Source organism: Acomys russatus, chromosome 25 (genome assembly GCF_903995435.1).
Source record: "Acomys russatus chromosome 25, mAcoRus1.1, whole genome shotgun sequence".
Taxonomy (NCBI): domain Eukaryota; kingdom Metazoa; phylum Chordata; class Mammalia; order Rodentia; family Muridae; genus Acomys; species Acomys russatus.
Window position 1 is genome coordinate 12,634,812 of NC_067161.1, and position 19,543 is coordinate 12,654,354.

At 52.7% G+C, this 19,543-nt stretch overlaps 1 protein-coding gene across 1 annotated transcript; it reads right to left on the reverse strand.

Moving 5' to 3' along the window:
- Positions 1-485: 485 nt before the first annotated feature.
- LOC127208633 (uncharacterized) lies at positions 486-1,930 on the reverse strand. The gene is made up of 2 exons (XM_051168123.1): positions 1,497-1,930; positions 486-1,204 (listed from the first exon to the last, which is right to left on the reverse strand). The coding sequence occupies exons 1-2, from the start codon at positions 1,928-1,930 to the stop codon at positions 1,183-1,185; spliced, it is 456 nt and encodes a 151-aa protein (XP_051024080.1). The 3' UTR covers positions 486-1,182.
- Between the last annotated feature and the right edge of the window lie 17,613 nt (positions 1,931-19,543).

A 19,543-nucleotide genomic window follows, 5' to 3' on the forward strand; every position in this document is an offset into this window, starting at 1 on the left:
CTTGGCCCTCCACCCACCCAGGCCAGGAAGGCAGCTGCAGCACCCACAGCCCAGCCTACCCTGGTGACCAGCTCCGATGAGTTGGGGGGGGAGGGGGAGGAAAGAAAGGAGCAAGTAATACCAGGCATTTTTTTTCAGCACCTCAGAGACTGCCAGTCCCCCAAAGGCCACCTACAGGGGTGGGGATGGGGAGAAGAAGCTTCCTTTTGCACCCTAGAAATGCCTCCAGCACTGACCCAAGCCTGTTCTGGAAGCTTCTGTGAAAGTCTGTGGCCTTGGGGCCAAGAGGGGGAAAAAAAAAAAAAGAGACACAATCCCTTCCTCTCTAGTCAGGCAACTGTGGATGTGGAGTAGGGGGCTAGCTGCCTCTCTGCCCTCCCCACCCCCACCTGCGCATAGCTTAAATCAGGCCCCGAACGGACTTCAGCCTTGAAGAGTGAGTTCTCAACCACTGCCTCTCCGCGGAGAAGAACCAGGGACAGCCCCGCCCGGTACACAGCGCCCACAGAGCAGGTGGAAAACTTTCTCCCCTTCCGTTCTCCCCGTCTCCAGTGAGGGTCTCCACACAGGCTCAGGTGTTCCTTTGCAAAGCTAAGAAGGCGGGGATTCCCACCCCAATCCCCAGACCGTAGGATCGCAGGAGTTAACTACCTTTCATTCTCTTCCAAGCCGGCGGCATCCTTACTGCTTCTGCCCATATTCTCCCGTCCCGAGCTACCTCTGAACCCAGATCCCACTGGCGAGTTCCGAGGTGTAACCCTAACCACCTCGGAGAAGAACGCTGCCCTAGCACCCCTACCCAGCCCGCTCCAGATCCTACAAGCCGGGGTTCGCAGAGGGAGTTCCACACCCCAGTCCCCAGCACCCTGCCAACCCTGTAAGGATATGGGTTACAAACCAGTCGGAGACACCAGCTGCGCGGCCGCGTGGTCTGCCCGAGGCAGAAGAAGACCGTGGCCGCCAGTGCCGGGTATGGGACGGGCTGTTCCTCGTCGGCGCCCAGGTCCCCACCACACTCAGTCGCTGGGCTCTCCGGAGCCAACACGCCGGACCCGGATCCTCGCTGCTCCTCGAGCCCTGGTGCCCTAGGGCTTGCTGGGGAAGCCCTTACCGGCGCCGCAGGGGCCGGAGGCGAAGCGCCCAGGGGCACCCGGACCTCGTCTGCGGCCAACGTGCCCTCAGTCATGGTGGCAAAAGGCAGCACCTGCGGAGAGAGGGCAGGCGGTGACCCTGGCCCAGGAACGACGCCCCCGCCCCGCCTCAGGCGGAGCGGAGCTACGGGAACAGCCGCGGACGCCGGGATGTCTTTGTCTCTCCTTATTAGAGACAAATGCGCCCCCCGCCCCCTCCCGCCCCCTCCCGCCGGCAAAGGCTGGCAGCCCCACCCCCAAGGCCGAGGCGAAGGGTTGCGGGAACCCTAGGGGCTCCGCGCCCACAGAGCTCAAGTTCAAAGGGTCCCAGGCGCGCAGTAAGCGCGCGTACCCGCCGTGTCTCACCTCGCTCCAGCGGTCAGCGGCGTCCCCGCGGGCATACCCCGGGCGACGCTGTCACTGGGGACCCAGTCCGGAGCCCGGAGCTGTGCCAGTACCGCCTCCTCGGCCCGCGCCCCCGGCCCACCCGGCACCAGCTCTTGCGGAGGCTCTAGCTCCGGCCCGCCCAGCAGCAGCAACGGTGTTCCGATGCGGAAAACCGCTAAATGCACGGCGGGGCGGGCGCGGACCGCAGGCACGGGCCGGGGGCGCGGCCGAGACGGAGACGGAGCGAGCAAGCCCTGGAGCCCGTCCGCGCTCAGCGCAGGAAACTTCGGAGTGAGCAGTGACGGGGGGCGGGGCGGCGGGGGCGGCCCAGGGGGCGGGGCCAGAAGAGCCGGGGTGGGACGGGGGCGACCCGCAGGGATCGGGATAGGGACGAGAGAGTGGGCGGGGGTCATCAGCCCAGCCCGCTCCCAGCCCAGACGCAAGCTATCTCACGACACCCGGTGGTCCGCGCTTCTCCGGTGCGGGTTCCCCGCCTGCCCCAAGTCCAGGACTGGGCGAACCCGGTCCGCGCCCCCTTCCCCGACCTCTCCTCCCGCCCCATACCATCTCGTGGGAGAACACGGCAGCAGGGGGCGCTCGCAGGGATGCTCGGGCGAGGGGCGGGGGAAGCGCCGCCAACGTCCTTCCCCGCCCCCACTGCGGGGGCGCGGAGCCGGCGGGGACCCCCTCCTTTCCTCGCGCGCCGCCCCTTCCCTTCACTGCTAGGGTCGGCCTAGGGGGGCGGGGCTCAGCAGGCGTGGGAGGCACGCCGTGATCATGTCCTCGAGGCGCGTGCCCTTCCCCCACCGCGTGTGTCTTGGGTGTGCCGGGGCACCAGTGTCCTAGTGCGCGCGTGGGCGACGTGGGGCGCGATGCAGGACTCGACACCGATTGTCCTGGGGCAGTCCGGGTGCTCCGGTACGCAGCCCCCCACACACTCCCCCCAGTTTCCGCAAACTTGCCGGTGCCCATCCCCCCCCCCCCCCGTGGAGACTGGGGCGCACTGAAGGACCTGGTTAGGGAGTGCAAGCTGAATGGGGCCTCCCAGCACCCACTGGCACACGGAGGGTATACCCTGAGCATATCGTTGAATCTCCCTTTATACTCCAGGGGTTGTACGGCTCTTGTCCCATGAAGGCATGAGTAGAGGGGCTGCTCCCCCTCTTCCATCCGCTGAAGGTATGCAGGGATTTTTTTTTTTTTTTTTTTTTTTTTTTTTTTTGCTTTCTCACAATTACTACTCTAGGGTCATAAAATTCCAGCTCCTAGGTGTGTGTGCACTCAAATTTCAACCAACAAGGAGCTCTTTCACCTTCGCTTCAGGCCCTGTTATTGGGAAAGTCCACTCCTGTACTAGACAAAGACCAGCCTCCCTCTCTTTGCTCTGGGGTAGCTGGGCTCTTTGGAGGGCCGTAGTAACCTAGCAAACCCATGCCTGGATGGGCAACTGGCAGGGTACTATAGAGAAGTGGCTCTGGGGCACTGGGAGGATCTCACAGCTGGACCTGGAAAGGGCACAGACTGGAAAAAGATGGTGGCAAGCAAGAACCATGTGCTCTGTATGTTGGTCTAGGCGGGGCAGGTCCCTGCGCCCAGCAGCACCTCCTCTTGTATATGTGAACTTTTCAAGAAAAGGAAAACATTTACTCTATTTAATGCTCCTACTTACCAGTGGGTGGCTGCAGCTCATAATTAAGGTCCTCGAAGAGCAATTAAGGACCCAGCCACCCAGGAGAGGGACCACGGAGAAGCCTAGAGCTTTGAACACAGCCAAGAAGAGCACAGACAAGTAGGGCAAATCATGCCAAAGCAGGGAGGGTCCTGGACAGGGTTGCTGGTGAGCCTGCCACTTGCCTTAAACCCCTTGTTAAAGGTTAAGATGACGTGCAAGATTCGGTGGTCAGCTCGGAAAGGAGTCGGAGGCCAGCCGATAATGTGTCAGGCCCTGTTTGGAGCTGAATGTACAACTGAGGTGACCACTATACATCTTGTTCCTGGGAGCTTCATTCCAGTGGGAGGCAGGCCATGAACAAGCACAGGGGTAGACAAGACAAATATCTGTGGGCAGGGCAAGTGCCTCAGAGGTCAAGATAGACTTCCTGGAGGATAAGGAAGCAAGATCAGAGAGCTGGAGGCTTCAAGGCCCTCTGGAAACCAGGAGATGGCTGAGCGGTGGGAGGATGTCCCAGAGCAGGACGCATCCTTGCAGAGGCCAGTAGTAAGGTGGAAGGAGTGGACCAGAGCTAGGTTCCTACTGGACGCTGCCGTTGAGCCTGGACGGAGCTCCGTACACCCTAGCTTTGAGGGCTGTCTCTCGCCCATCAGTGTTACACACTGCTGTTCAAATTGCTGTGGGAAGGACTCGTGTGTTTGTGTCTGTATGTATGACTGAGCTATTTCCCCAGCCCTGGCTGTGAAACTCTGCCGCTCAGCATCCTGTGGCAGTGGTCCCTCATGGTGGCCTTCCGCACCTGAGCACCCATCAGTCCGATGATGTCTGCTTCGCTGCAGGGGGTGAGCATCCCCACGTGACACAGACTTGCCTTCAGGGGAGGAAATGAAAAGCAGACACTACTCAGATATGAGATGAGAAAAGCAGGTTCAACACAATGAACACGTAATACGTCCATGTGGTGAGCAAGGAATGAGAGAGACAAGCATAGGACAACTTGGAAGCTGGCGTTAAAATTGCTTAATTAAACCGTACAGAGTGTTCGGATGCATTTAAAAATCCTCCAGGCCTCTGGAAAATTTGGTTCTGGTTTTTGCTATTTCCTTTCTCTCCTCTCTCTCTCTCTCTCTCTCTCTCTCTCTCTCTCTCTCTCTCTCTCTCTCTCTCCCTTTCTCTCCCTCTCTCTCCCTCTCCTCCCTCTCCTCCTCCCCCTTCCCTCTACCTGTGTTTGTGTGTGTGTGTGTGTGTGTGTGTGTGTAGAGCTGCTGTTTGACAGAGCTGAGGACTGGAAGGGGGACAAATAACCTGGGAATTTGGCCAATGAGAACCTCAGGGCCATGATCCTGGAGATCACTGGTCCCTCCACCTAGACTTTCATGGTCAGCTGAAGGCAGGGTGGCCCACAGGGCAGTCAGCAGTGGGAGTGCCTTCAGAGCAGCCTGTGGACACCTATCCAGCTCAGAAGATGCTCTTGGCCCCCACCACCTCCCACACAAAGCTACAGACCCTCAAGACCTTCCATTCTAGCTCCATGTAGCTTTCTCCTCTGTTCCACATACCCATGTCCATGTCCCATGTCCTCCTGAGTATCCCAGTGGTTCCCATGCTGCTGGGATCACGTCTGAGCTTGGAGTTTGGTCCTACATCCTCCATGAATGAGTGGGTACCCATGCCAACGCACCAAGTATTCAGTCTTCTCTTCACTGTCTCCATCAGACCACAGGCACCCTTTGCCTGCCACATTGGCCCTTCCAGGTTCCCAGCCCTGGTTTCGCCTATAGTTAGGTCCTTCAAACTCAGAGGACCTTGGTTGGATTACACCACGCACATCTTCTGTCACCCAGCCTCCCAGCCCTGTAGCTGTCACCTACATGTCTACTAGCCAGATATGTCTGCAGGTTCTCTGTGATAGTCCTGTGGGTGTTCTCTTTTTTTATGTATAAGGCTGCGCTTTGACCCCAGACACACTCCTATCCCCAGATGGGTGGACAGGAGGTATTTATTCCATAGGTGAGTGATTGTACAGCAACCTGAGGGCTCAGAGAAGCTAATGGCATCACCAAGCAGGTGAACTGCCTCAAATTGGTGCCATTGAGCTATAATAGAGTTGAAGATCTCGATTCTACACCTGCCTTTCCTAGGGATGCCAAGCAACTCCATACATCTCTGGAGTGCTGAACTCAAAGGTGTGGGTGGACACCTCAAGGTTGCTATTGATTCTATCTTTCTTATGATTCTGAAAGGAGGATGTCTGGGACAGTGGGGTAAAGCAAGGCACTAAGGATAGTATATTCTCTGCGTGGCCCTGAGATGGCTCGGTGTATCAACCAGTTTATTTATTTACTTATTTAGGTTTTTCGAGACAGGGTTTCTCTGTGTAACAGTCCCAGTTGCCCTGGAACTCTCTTTGTAGACCAGGCTGGCCTCGAACTCACAGAGATCCACCCACCTCTGCCTTCTGAGTGCTGGGAATAAAGGTGTGCATCACTATACCCAGATGTATCAGCCAGTTTTATGTCAACTTGGCACACACTAGGATCATTAGAGGAGGGAATATCAATTGAGAAAATGTCTCCTTAAGATCAGGCTGTAATGCTGGGCGTGGTGGCTCACGCCTTTAATCCCAGCACTCGGAAGGCAGAGGCAGGCAGATCACTGTGAGTTCGAGGCCAGCCTGGTCTACAAAGTGAGTCCAGGAGAGCCAAGGCTACACAGAGAAATCCTGTCTCAAAACAAACAAGATCAGGCTGTAGACAAACCTGTAGGGCTTTTTATTAATCAGTGATTGATTTAGGAGGACCCACATCAATTTTGGGGGGTTATGAATGGGGCCACTCCTGGGCTAGTGGCCCTGGATTCTGTAAGAAAACAGGCTGAGCAAGCCATGGGAGGCAATCCAGTAAGCCACATCCCTCCATAGCCTCTGCATCAGCTCTTGCCTCCCGTGTGACTTCCTGTCTTTGATGCTTTTTACTGAACTGTTATATGGAACTGTGCTATGTGAAACCCTTTCCTCCCCAAGTTGCTTTGGTTATGGTGTTTCATCACAGCAAGAGTAACTCTAAGACAAGTTGGTACCAGGATGGTAGGATCTGACCAACCTGCTCATAGTTTAGCCATTGAGTGTTGAGAGCTCAGTGGGATGTTTGTGAGAGCTTGGAAACTTAAGAGTGTTGAGAGCAGTGCAGATGATGGAGGCCTGCCTGGCTTGTGAAGTTTCCGAAGGAAAGAGCGAAGACTCTACCAGCCCATTTGTGCGAACAATCTTCAGTGTCTAGTCCGATGGAGTTGAAGAGTTGGCTGTGATTAACAAGAGACCAGAACCGCTGAAGTAAAAACCTTTGCTTTGCTGGCACTGTGGATGCTGGCCCGTGGGACTGAAGAATCAACTGTAATTAAGAAGAGACCAGCAGCACTGCAGTGAAGTCTTCTGGGAAGTGTTTCCTCAGGGTCAGCACACACAAGCTATGCTCCAGAAGCAGCCGAGGTTGGTACTGTGAGAGTATCCCAGGTGGTAACTGGCTTTGAAGGCATGAAGGGGTCATGGAGAGCAGTTGAGGCTTGGCACTGTGTAGCAGGGTTGGAGTCCCTGAAGAGAGTCCAAGAGAAGTTATTGGTGAAAGTGCAGCTCCATTGCAGCTAGGGCCCCAGCAGTTTTGGAGATGCCAGTACCGTTGGACCACCAAGAACAGGTGCAGCAGTGGAGTGGAGCCAGCCAGAGCCTAGAAGACAAGCTGCATGTGTTGCAAGAGGGCAGAGCCCGAGAAGTGACCCAAGCTACCCAGAGGAGCCCAGAAGATCATGAGTGAGCCCCCAAATAATTGGGCATTGAGTTATTTACTCTTAGTTTGGTTTGCCTTGTTCAGGGTGTGACTGCCACGGTTCCTCCCTCTTGAAGAAGGTATTTCACATTATTTTGATTTTTACAGTAGCCTACAGCTGAAAGACTTTGAATCTTTTCTTTTGGTTTTGTTTTTTTGTTCTTGTTTTTTGGTTTTTTGGGACAGGGTCTCTCTGTGTTAGTCTTGGCTGTCCTGGACTCGCTTTGTGGACCAGGCTGACCTCGAACTCACAGTGATCTGCCTGCCTCTGCCTCCTGAGTGCTGGGATTAAAGGCATGTGCCACCACGCTTGGCTAAGACTTTGAACTTTTTGTTGTTGTTTTGTTTTTTGTTTTTTCAAGACAGGGTTTCTCTATGTTATCTTGGCAGTCCTGGACTCACTTTGTAGACCAGGCTGGCCTCGAACTCATAGCGATCCGCCTGCCTCTTCCTCCCAAGTGCTGGGATTAAAGGCGTGTGCCACCACACCTGGCTGACTTTGAACTTTTAAAAGAGATTTTGGATTCTTTAAAAGGAGGCTTAACATTTAATGTGTTTGAATTTATAAAAACTGTGGGACTTTTGTGTTTTATATTGTTACATTAATGTTAACATGCTATCTTGGGAATAAGTGAGAAAGGAAAGGTTCTAATTGAAATGTGATGTGTTTGTATGTCAGGTTGACAAGGGGTCAGTTAGTTGTACTGGCTAGTTTTATGTCAACTTGACACAAGCTATAGTCATCAGACAAGGGAACTTTAATTGAGAAAATGTTTCTAGAAGATCAGGCTATAGGCAAGCCTTAGGGCATTTTCTTAATTAGTGTTTGATTTGGGAGATCCCAGCCCACTGTGGATAGGACTACTTCTGGGCTGGTGGTCCTAGATTCTATAAGCAAACAGTCTGAGCAAGCCATGGGTAGCAAGCCAGTAAACAGCACCCCTCCACGGCCTCTGTGTCAGCTCCTGCCTCCAGGTTCCTTGTCCTGGCTTCCTACTGCAATGTGGAAGTGTAAGCTGAATAAACCCTTCCCTCCCCAAGTTGCTTTTGATTATGGTATTATTTCACCACAGCAGTAGTAACTCTAACTCAGACACCCTGTTGCCCTGCTAGCTGGTCTGCAAGCTGGACTTGGGGCAGGCCACTGTCACCAAAGGTCTGTCCTAGCCCCGTGCTCTATGGAAACCAAGCGGACACTGCTCTACTTGGTGACCAGGTGCTGGGGGCCCACTCGGGCTTCCTGTAGGAACGGACCTTGGGAATAAGCAGCAAGCCATGTTAATCTCTAGGCTGGACCCAGCTCTATTGCATCTTGGCTGTGTGGCCTTGCACAATCGTTTGGACCCGAGGACTAAATCCACTGCGCTGGAGAACATTTTCACATCAAATGACAAGTAAAGAGGTAAGATGGCAGGCCTGAGAACAGTTAAGCACGGATCTGTGGCTTCCAGAAAGAGGAAGAGGAGTGACAACCGTGGGTAGGGGACCCTTTGTGAGTGATAAGTGGGTCTAAAAGGGTGATGACGGCCAAACATGCTGAAGCCCACAGCTTGTATCTCTGAAAGAATCTTGTCTCTGTGAGGCTGTGGGCATGGCAGGAAAAGGGGCAGGCTGGACTCGAGTACCCATGGGTGAGTTGGAGCCCCTGGGGTGCATCCTCTATGGGAGCTGGTTGGAATAGCTGTTATCCTGGGCAAGGGATCAAGGCTTGCTGCCTGTCCTGTGGGTCCTTTGGGGGGGGGGGGTCTCAGGGATTCTGAAAGGTGGGAGATGAGCTGCAGAAACATCTGGCAAGCCAAATGGGGCGGAGCCTTGGGAATTCAGCACAGGCTGTGAGCTTGCAGACTTTGTAGGGCCTGAGGGAAACACAGGCAGATGCCAGGCCCTGCCAATGCCTGGCCCTGCCTGGCCTGGGGTCTGCCCAGTCTTTCCACAGCAGAAAGGAAGGTTGAGCCCTTGCAGATTCACTTACAGAGCTCCTTCTTCCTGAGAGGGACCTTTTCCACAGAGGGATGCCCTGAGGTGCACATGACATACCCCTCAGTCACAAGTCAGACAGACAGCCATACCTCCGCAAGACTCAAGACACCAGTGCTCTGGGAAGGGCTCCATATCCTCCAGACACTGGCCTAGTGCCCAGAGGAGGTACCACACACACTGGAGATATCCCTGAAATGTGTGTCTGCATGTGGCTCCTCTGACCTCAGATAGCCAACCTGGCTGAGACCCTAGGGCTAGTGATAGCCACTTGGGCCAAGAATCTTGGGAAGAGAGCTTGACAGAGATGGGTCACCACTGCCTGTGATACTGGAAGGACAGCTGGGGCAGTCAAAGGGTGAAATTATCCCAGGGCCTCCTGGAAGGCCACCAAGGGGTAGGGAGTCGGGTTTGTGCTTCAGCTAAGTGCATGGGGGTGTGAGTAACACTTTATAGCTTGACTTTTGTTATAGAGACTGATCTGGAGGCTCAACCAATTTAGAGACCCCATAGGCAGGTTAAGAGGCCAGGTGAGCAGTCCGAGGTGAGCAGGACCCAGGTCTGCAAAGACTATGCCCAGCTGGGAGTCTAGGCAGAGTGCCTCTGACTCATCTCTCTTTCATACACGCATCCCCAGGGATGCTTTGTCTCTTTACAGTTAGCTGAGTTAAGTCATCAACTGTCAAATATTTGAACAGCCTCTCTAGGGATGCCCTCATCCAGTTGTGACAAAGGTCAGCACCTGGGGACCCCACCCACCCAGCTGCAGCCTCGGCAGAGGATGGTAGCACATCTTGTGCCGGCCCAGCCACTGCTGAGGCCTGCTCCTTGGCCTTGTTTGAGGACTCCGACACCATTTACATAATTTATTGTAAATCATTTGCTCTTTGTTTAATGTTCTGTTGATTCTACTTAATTCTGGTTTCCTCAGCCAGCCTGCTTGGGTAAGACGCAGACAGTAGAGTAGGTTCAGCGAAAGAGAGCTGTGCCCAGTACAGCAGATGCAGACAGTCACAATGGGCTTCTCCTCTGGGTGTAGTGGGTTTGGGGAACAAACGTCATGTGTTGGCTACCCGGTTCCAGCTGTGTCGGGATCCTATGGTGACCACACTATGGCCAGTACTCCTGCTAGGTCTCTCTTCCTCCAGCAGATTGAGTAGGGTTGATAGGAGAGCCAGAGTCTAGAACCTGTCCTGGGGATTCCCCTCCAACAGAGGCAGTGGCAGCCTGACAGCTGCCACTCAGGTTGGGAAAAACAAAACAACAGCAACAACAACAAAATATTCATGTTATAGCCTTGAACAAAGAATTGGAAGGCTAGTTATCAGGGACGATGGTGGCAAATGAGCAGATGAGGATGCTTGGTGTGGCTTGGGTCTTGGGAAAAGTCAAAATACAAAAAGCAGTGTCTAAAGGCAAGAGACACTGGGTTAGAGGAGGCAAGGGAGAACGTCCCCACACTGAGAGGGGCTGTGATTTGGATCTAAGGTGTCCCTCCAAGCTCCAGAGGTTGAAGGCTTGGTCTCTAGAGTAAGAGATTAAAAATCCTGGGGACTGTGATGTCATCAATAGGTTCATCCCCCGATGGGTTCACTAGGCTGGCTTTACTGGGAGGTGGGCAAACTTAGAATGGGCTTGGTTGGAAGAAGTGTGTGACTCTGGATGTACCTGCTTGCTTGTGTCCTCTCTCTCTCTCTGTCTCCCCTCTCCCTCCCACACCCACCGTGGCCATCTTAAGGAGAAAAGCTCTGCTCTGCCATCCCCTCCCACCATCACACTCTTCCTTACGTCCATTCTGGAGACAGAATCAACTCAGTGTGAGACTGCGGCCTCTGAAACTGTGAGCCAAATAGATCTCCCCTCCTTTAGTCCATTTTAAGTATTCACCACAGGGATAGAAACACCACAGGGATAGCGGGGTCTGTAACACATTGCAGCCGCTCTGGAAAACCATCTGCAGTTTCTTAGGATGGGAAACATTTCCTCACCGCACAGGCCTAGACATACAGTGTCACCTGAAGACTTGTCTAAATACCCAAGGCAGGCCCCGTAGGGAGGAACCAATGCCTGGTTCCTCCCTAACAAGCCACAGTTCTGTGGCACAGGACAGAATGCAGCACACAAGGACTGAGTGAGCTGTTGGCATAAAACACAGGTGGCACCCAAAGCAATCAATCGTGTTGAATGAAAAAGGCCAATCAAGAAAGTGCACCGTGTGCTAGTTTCTTCTATGTGATTATAGAAATTGCAAAGCGGCCTGCAGTGACAGGAAACAGGTGGACAGCCGCTTCAGGGTCAGGAAGAGAAGTATCACAGCTTAAGAGTGACAGATGTTTCCACCATCTTGATTGAAGTGATGGTTTTGCAGATGCCCATGTGTCAAACTTCACATGTGTACAGTGCACTTGATTACATCTCAGCAAAGCTCTTTAAAATACATGTGCTAAAAAAATATCCTCCTCACTAGCCCTGGTGGTTTAGGCTGGTCTTTCCAGCTACTTAGAAGACTGAGGCAGGAAGATCTTAAGTTCTGGGCCAGTCTGCATTATAGAGGGAGTTCAAGGCCAGCCTAGGACTTTTTAGTGAGACCCTCCAACACACACACCTTAAAATCAAAAATAGAAAAAGGCAGGTGGGCACAGTGACACACACCTGTAATTCCAGCACTCTGGAAGGCAGAAGAAGCAGGCGGATCTCTGTGAGTTTGAGGCCAGCCTGGTCTACAAAGCCAGTCTAGGACTGCCAAGGCTACACAGAGAAACCCTGTCTCAAATTAAAAAAACAAAAAACAAAAATAGAAAGAAGGCTGGGACTGCTGCTTAGAGGTAGGAAGTTTGCCTGGCATAGGCAGGACCCTGGGTATAGGATGCTGGGTACACATACACACAAAGGAAAAAAAATAGCTTCCCAAATTCAAAGAATTGGATGCCTTATATCCATGCATTTCTGAGTATGTAAAGTTTTCTTCAATGTTAAGGAGAGTCCAAAAAGAGGTTTTCTCAAGCTCATAACATGGGAGAAAAGAATTTCACACAGGTGCCAGGAGCGGGCTGACCTGCTTGCCTGTGTCCTGAGTCATGTGTCAGCCCCATCCTGCCTGCTCTGCTGGGGAGGGGGGCGGAGGCCTGAGCCATGGCCCTGGATTCCCGATCAGCACAGCGAGTTCTTGGACATGTTTTGGTCATAGACCACACACATCCTCTTATTGCACAGTGTCGTCTGTCTTCCTGGATCTCACCCCTCTGTTGATGGCAGACTCAAGATGCAGCCTGTGCTGGGGGCAACATCAGGCCTGAGCAATGCCACACAGAGTCCCAGAACTCCAGATCATCACTCTTAGGGGCAGAGGCTCCAAGCCCTATGAATCTCTTAGTCCCTCGTGTTTGTTCTTTGGCTTATGTAGAGTGGCAGTGTGAGCCACCAGAGAATATCCCCACCACAGGCCACACCCCTGGGAGGCAATTGCAGGCAGAGCCAGCAGCTCCGCTGGCCCTCCACCCCAAAAGCCCCATCTCTTCCTACCCACTAGCCTGCTCCACTCTTCAGTGATAAGCCAGCCTCTTGTTCCCCTAAAGGGACACTGAGGCCCAGTGAGAAGAAGGAGCTGTCCCAGGGCCGTTCTGTGAGCTGATGATTGGAGGACCAATGTTCTTAATGGGAAGGGTTACTCTCTGCCTGAGGCCTCTAATCCCAGAGACGGTGTGGGCAGCAGGTGAGCTGAGCGTGCCTGAGACACCTAGGCAGTGTTTGCTCTGTGCTGCCCTTCCTTCACAGCCAGAGAAGACCTTGGAGCAGTCTTACCTAAGGACAAATGGGGAGGTGCCTAAGCCTTCCTCTCTCCTGTCACAAGCCAGTGGTGTCTGTGTGCTCATCTCAGTAGGCTGACCTTGCCTTTTGAAGCTGGACACTTCTCCAGCCTGAAATTAGGGTTCCTCCCTTCCACCCGGCTGAGGCATCCAGCTGCTCTATGAGATAAAGACTGCAAGAGACCCAAATTCAAGTTCAGAGCTGGCCCCAGATCTGGCTAGGAGTACTGAGCCTCAGTTTTCCTTTTACAAAATGCAGATGGAACCAGTTGATTAGCAGGACCCCATCTGAAGGCACTGAAACCAAACTTTTTTTTTGTCTTGCCGTTTACCACAGTGCCTTCCAGGAGCCCTTTCTTTGGCTGTCCTGTGTCTGCAATACAGTGTCACAAACCGGGCCACTTAGAACAACAGAAGTCAGCTGCACCGTGGCTCAAGAGGGATCCTTTCTGCCTCTTTGGTGTGGCCACTAGCCTCAATCTACCTCATCTTGAAGCTTCATGACTCAAGCTCTGCCTTCCCTTCCTAGCACTTGGCCTTCTCTCTGCTAAAGGCCTTCCCAGATGTTCCCAGGTGACCCTACCTAAAGATCCGTAGCTTAATTACACATGCCCAGATCCTGTGTCCAACACAGTGATCTCGGTAGATTAGCAGGGCTAGTGTGTGGGGGTGAGTCTCAGGGACCACTATTCGTTCTAAAACAGCCTCCCTGGGACTCTTGCCAGAGCATTGTGGCAGTTCAGCACCCCATCAGGAAGTTACTCCGAGCCCAGCCTGAAGCTCCCGCCCCTGATTTGCCCACGCTGTCCACGGAGGTCTGACTCCATTCAGAGTCGTTCACAAGTCTGGTCTATGGCCTTGGGAAGGGCCGGGAGCTGCACAGGCTTCCCCGGGGAAATGCTCTTGCTTGATGTATATAGATTGTCTTTGTTGCCACTTCCTTATAGCTGTATTGAGCGGCTGCTGCAGCCACCTGGCAGATGACCTCCTTGTGTTGCCAGGACTGGCGTCTTCTCCCTCTTTTTATTTTGCCTTAGCTGGAACAGGGACAGCAGCCTCATCAATGTTTAATATCCGTGCCAAGACAAGCTTCGAGTTTGCTCTGTGTCCACAGGGCATGTGCTTGGCCCAGGGGTTGGTGGAGTGGCCATGTTGGTAGCTGTGGGTCCCCCTGGAACTTTTAAGGCTTCAATGGAGAACTCCAGTCAAGTCTGGGGCCTGCGGGATACCCGGGGACAAGTCTAGGAGTCCCAACAGACCACAGAACCGCAGGAAAAGGTTGCTATGAAATCTACTCCAGACCTACTCAGTAGGTCAGCCTACTGAGATGAGCACACAGACACCCCCAAATGCCAGACATGTTGGATAAGCATCTAAACATTAGCTCAGGAGCTGGGTTTATCAGAAAGAGAAGGAAATATCCTCCACAGAACAAGGTAGAAAGCCTGGTGTCTATTCTGATGGATGACCGCGTAGACCTGAGTCGAAAGCTGAAATTGGGATCCTCAGTGATGGGCAGACTGGGGAGAGGTTCACACTTAGGCATGGTCTATTTTCCTCAGACTCCGAGTGAGGGAGAATGTGGGCTCTGGGAAATTGTCAGCCTGTACTTCACGAAGGCTTATGAACTCACACCTGTAGGGCTGGAATTCCTCCAGCTAAGAAATCGAGAAATCCACAGAGAAATTGAGTCCCAGCCAGCGATACCCAAAGCCATGGCAGGTGTGATGTCATGGCTTCTCAGGAACAACCCTTCAGCCAGGCCTGATCTCACAGCACATGACAGACGACTTCCTTGTGTAGCCAGGACTGATGTCATCTCCTTCGTATTCACCATAAATAAGAGTCAGCTAGTCTGAAAATCCCAGCAGTAAATAAAAAATTAGGAAAAAGACACAAACTCAAATTCTAAGGACAGAAATAAAATACCATAAGGGAAGAGGGATGGACCTTACAGATAATTGAATTATAATATTTGAAGTAAAAAAGCTAACAGATGGGCTGGTCCGCTAACCAAGCATGGCTGGTGAGAGAATTAGTGAATTGGAAGATAAAGATAGGAAATCATTGGATACCCCACAGAGCATTGAAGAGCTAGAACATAAAAAAAACAAAAAAACAAAAAACAAAAAACAAAAAAACCAGAGACCTGTGGCATGAGGACTGGGTACCACATGCCTCTAGACCATAAAGGGTATTTGGGGGTCACCATATGTTTTCGTAATAGTGTTTGGCTGGGACATCTTCATCCAGCTGCTCACACATGCTGCACCACTCACAAGAAAAACAGTTTGCATATACGGAACTAAAGGAGTTGAAAAGCCGTGACAGGCCATCTACACCATAAAGTCTGCAAAGTTTTCTGCTGGATCTTTCCAGGGAAAGTTCTTTTTTTTGTTTGTTTGTTTTGTTTTTTGTTTTTTCCTCTCCAGGGCTGCTCTAGAAGTTCTAGAAAGAGGATAAAGAGTTCAGTGGAGACAATTGCTGAAGTGAAGGCTGAGACTTATCCAAAATCAATGAATCCTCTGAGTCTTCAGATTTGAGACACATCATGAGTCCCAGACACCATAAACACACAGGTTCACAAAGAGGAGCTACAGGACTCTAAGGGAACTGAATGCTAAGTATTGAGGAAAGCCTATGGCCTTGAGACCAGCAGGTGAACCTGACCTGGTGTTGCAGTCATGAAGTTCTGGCTACTCAGGAGGCTAAAAATGGAGACTTGTGAGTTTAAGGCCTGCCTGAGTACCTTAGTGAGGCCCTACTTCAAAATGAAAATTAAGGGCTGGAGAAATGGCTCAGCGGTTAAGAGCACTGACTGCTCTTCCAGAGATCCTGAGTTCAATCCCCAGCAACCACATTGTGGCTCACAACCTTCTATAATGTGATCTGATGCCCTCCTCTGGCCTGCAGATGTACCTGCAGGCAGAGCACTGTATATGTAATAAATAAATAAATAAATATTAAAAAAAAAAAAACAAAATGAAAAATAAAACAAAAGAGGGCTAGGGGATGTGGCTCTTTGGTAGAGCACTTGCCTAGCATGTATGAAGTCTGGGTTCAGCCTCCAGTACTGGATAAAGTGACCAGTGAATGCAAGGCCAGCATCACACAACTGCAAGGAGCAACCCAGAGGCTTGACAAAAACCAAGAACTCCTTATGCAAGACAGAAGCTGCACACAACACTGCCAGGAAACTGCAAAACGGGTTCTTCAAAGTTGCAAAGGAAGACCTGGAGCCCCGGGTGAGCCAAGCCGCTCTCAGAAGCAGAGGCGTGGTGACAGTTGTGCCCAAGTTAATTTACACATCCAATGCACTTTCCATTGAATCCCCAGCAGGTGTTTCTTGGGCTCTGAGAAGATGGGAAGGACATTTTAGCTGCATGAATAAAGAGCCTAGAGTAGCCAAGCCTTTGAGAAAGAATAGCAAGGGAAGAGACCTCCCGTCAGAGGCTCTGTGGTCAAGGCGAGATAGCTAAAACAGAGAGCAAGGCACACGGCAGAACCAACAGCAAGGGCAGTTTCCACAGGCCAGGCACATGGCCCGAGGAGAGAAGCCACACTGTGATCAGGGGAGTGGAGGTGCCACCAGCTCAGCAGGTGCTTAAGCAGGTGACACAGCCCTGTGTGGGAGCAGGTTCCTTTGAGCCAGTGGGTAAACCTTCAGGAAATTAGTAAGCTGCTTGTTAAACACAGCCACCAGTAAGAATTACGTTATGCAAACTTACAATTAGTGCTGGAGTCGAGAAAGAAGTCTCTGTTTGATGAGCATCATTTGTGGCAGGGTGAGAAGCAGTTCAAGTGCGGATCGCGTCTTGAGTTAGTGAGCGCGCACCTGTTGGAGAAAGAGCTCGCCTGGTGGGGTAGGACCTGCTCTCAGACTGTGGGGTGGGGCGGGCAAAAGTCAAGGGAAGTGTTCTGTGAAGCTCAGCAGGCCCGGTTAGGACTTAAGACCCAGAGCATCCCAAACTGCCTTACTAGCCTTCAAGTATTGGCCACACGTGGTTTAAAATCTCAGGGCCCACTTGAAGCTACGGAGCGAGCTCCTCATGCAGATGCTTGCCTGGGATGGTGTTCACACCTACACTGAAGTGGCAACTCACAGAGTATTCCAAGTGCGCCTCAGTTCCAGAAGTTTGCAAACAGCCCAACAGCCTCAGGATACTGCAAAGGGCAGTGACGGCAAGGTGCCCTTTCCTCGCTTTTTAGTATATGTAAAATATATACATATATTTGGAATATATGTTTGGAAGTTACTGTCATCTGCTGCCACCCCCTTCCTCCCTATCACTGTAGGCAGAGCCCATAGAAGGAAACACAGGCTCCCCCCACCCCCCACCCACCCCCATCCTGTGGGGCAGTCTAGAACTGCCTGGAGCAGCAGCAGATCTTCCTTCTCCTTTCTCTTCTGTTCCCACCACAAAGGTCTTTAAGGACTAGAGGGGACATTCCCTTCTTGCTCAGTATGGGAAGCAGCGCTGGGAGGCAGGGGACCCCCTAAGAGCCAGGTGAGCACTGTGAGAGGCTACAACACCCTGCCTCCAATCTCTTCCTCTCCCAGGCTCCTCACTGACCCCACCTCCGTGCCAGACCCCTCCTCCACTTACAGGCCCCTCACTCGCTTCACCCCTCACTGACCCCTCCCCTGCTCAGAAAGCCCCTCCTCCATCTATCCCGCCACCCCTCCCCCACCCACTCAAGCTGATGGGCTTGGATAAAGGGAGCCCAGCACCAGCCCCGGGCCCCCACAGCCGCAGAGAATCGATCCAATTGTAATTGGGACTTGGAAGAGGTTTAATATTTAACTGGATTAAATATTTAAACAGGACAAGCTGGCAGCCAGCATGACAGCCCGGAGGATGTGGGGGACAGGCCCTGAGATTGGAGTGCCCCCCCTTGCCCCTTCTCTGGAAAGGATCCTAGGGCCCTGCCTCCCTGTAAACAGCAGGCTCTCTGAGGTTCCTTTGAGGGGTGATTTGGCCTTGACTCAGGCAGTCGCTGGAGCTTAACTTGGCTCCCAGACTGAGCACAGTTGACCGGACCCCTCTTCAATTCAGTCTATGACCCCCCACGTGCCAGTTCTCAACTCAGAGATGACAGATGGCATAGGATGGGCAAGCACCCTGAGTTTGGAGCCAAGAACACAGGGAGGTTTGAGTACTATTCTGGGTGAAGTCTAGACCTTCATCATGTATATAATCTAAGCCATGGTCTGCGTCTCTCTTACGAAAAAGACCAACACCAGACTTCACTGTTAGTCTCTAAACTCCCTTTCACAGACTAGGAAATGCTTTCACCTCTGGATTTGGAAGGACAGCCTGACCTCAGAAACGTCCCTAAGAGATGGCATAGTGGGACAGGACCCTACAACATCCTGGCCACATGTCCCCACACTCTGCAAGGTCCAATGCCTGCTCTGTGGAGAAAGCTGTCCATCGCGTGTTCAGGATTCCCCAGGGGCTCACTGCCTCTACTGGGTCGGCTCCCGGTGAGCTAGCAAGTCACCATGGCCTCTGTAGCACCTACTAGTGGACATTCCCCCTTGCTTGCCCAGCAGCTGGGCATGGTGACTGTGGGGCCCTATGGTGTTTGTTCTGGTTTCCCTGGCAGCTGCTTCTGTACTTCACACCCTGTGTGAACTGTCAGCTCTGTGAGGAGGAAGTGAGCAGGTGGTCACCGGTCTTGATGTCTTGGGGAGAGAAAGCTTGTACACTAGGTCTGGGCCACCTGGGCTTAAGGGTACTGGTTTAGACCCCAGAGCATGACCAGGGCTGAAGAAGTCCCAGGGAGAGAAATAAGAAGCTGAGAAAGCCCAGTGGATATCAGGCCCCTGGGATACAGACCCAGGTGACAGGTCGTGACGCTGGACCTCCTAGCTGTGTGACTTCGGCAGGTGGCTTTCACACCCAGGCTCCATTTCCTCCTACTGTAAGTGGGTTTGCTAGTCATCCCTGTGCAGAGGGGGCCCACGTGCAGGGTGCCTTGGTCACCTTCACAGGGTTTCCAGCTAAGGGAAAAATGGACAAAAAGCAAGACAAAGTCAGGGATGGCAGAAGGGAGGCCAGGCAGTTGGGGGAGGTATCTGTGACCTGTCCCCCTCACCCCAGCTTCCCTTAAGGCACTGGGCATCTGGGAGAAGGGCCTGACCCACATTCCTCCTCCCTGCTGCTGGCCCCAGCGGCTTCACTCCCAACAGCTGGTTCCTTTGCATTTGGAGGTCTGTGCCTTTTATGGAATATCTGTCCTCATTCTGGGCTCTGACCTTTGAGTAAAGGCCCAGCCCCAAGGTCTTGCCCTAGGCCTTCCCAGAGGCTACAGGAAAGGGGGGGTGGGGGGGGGAAGAGACTAGAGTCACACACAGGCAGGTGGAAGGGAGGCCGGCTCCGGGCCTAATGGGGAGGGGGTGCCAGGTAGGCCTCTACCCGCCTTTTTCTATTATCTGTTGGGCAGCCATCTGACCAGGCATGAGAATGGCTCTGTTCCCTGCCCCCACCCCCAAGGTACCTGTCCAGTCAGCCGTAATGGGGTGAGGCCCAGGCAGTTGGAGGCCAAGGCTCACATAGGAGAGGTACTGGAGTTGGTGGGGAGACTGAGTCAGAGTCCCCCAGGTAGGACAACACCATGGGCAGGACTGTGACTCATGGCAAAGAGGTACCCTAGGACTTGAACCTCAACTTGCTTAGGGGACATGGCTAGGCTGTATTTATTTACTCTATCTTGCCTGGTCAGCAGACACAGGACACCAGCTAA

Excerpts from the sequence above, each read along its gene's own strand:
- LOC127208633 (XM_051168123.1), bottom strand. The coding sequence starts at position 1,930 with ATGACCCCCGCCCACTCTCTCGTCCCTATCCCGATCCCTGCGGGTCGC. Across the intron at positions 1,205-1,496 it reads CCGCTGACCGCTGGAGCGAG|GTGCTGCCTTTTGCCACCAT; the intron begins GTGAGACACGGC and ends CTCTCTCCGCAG.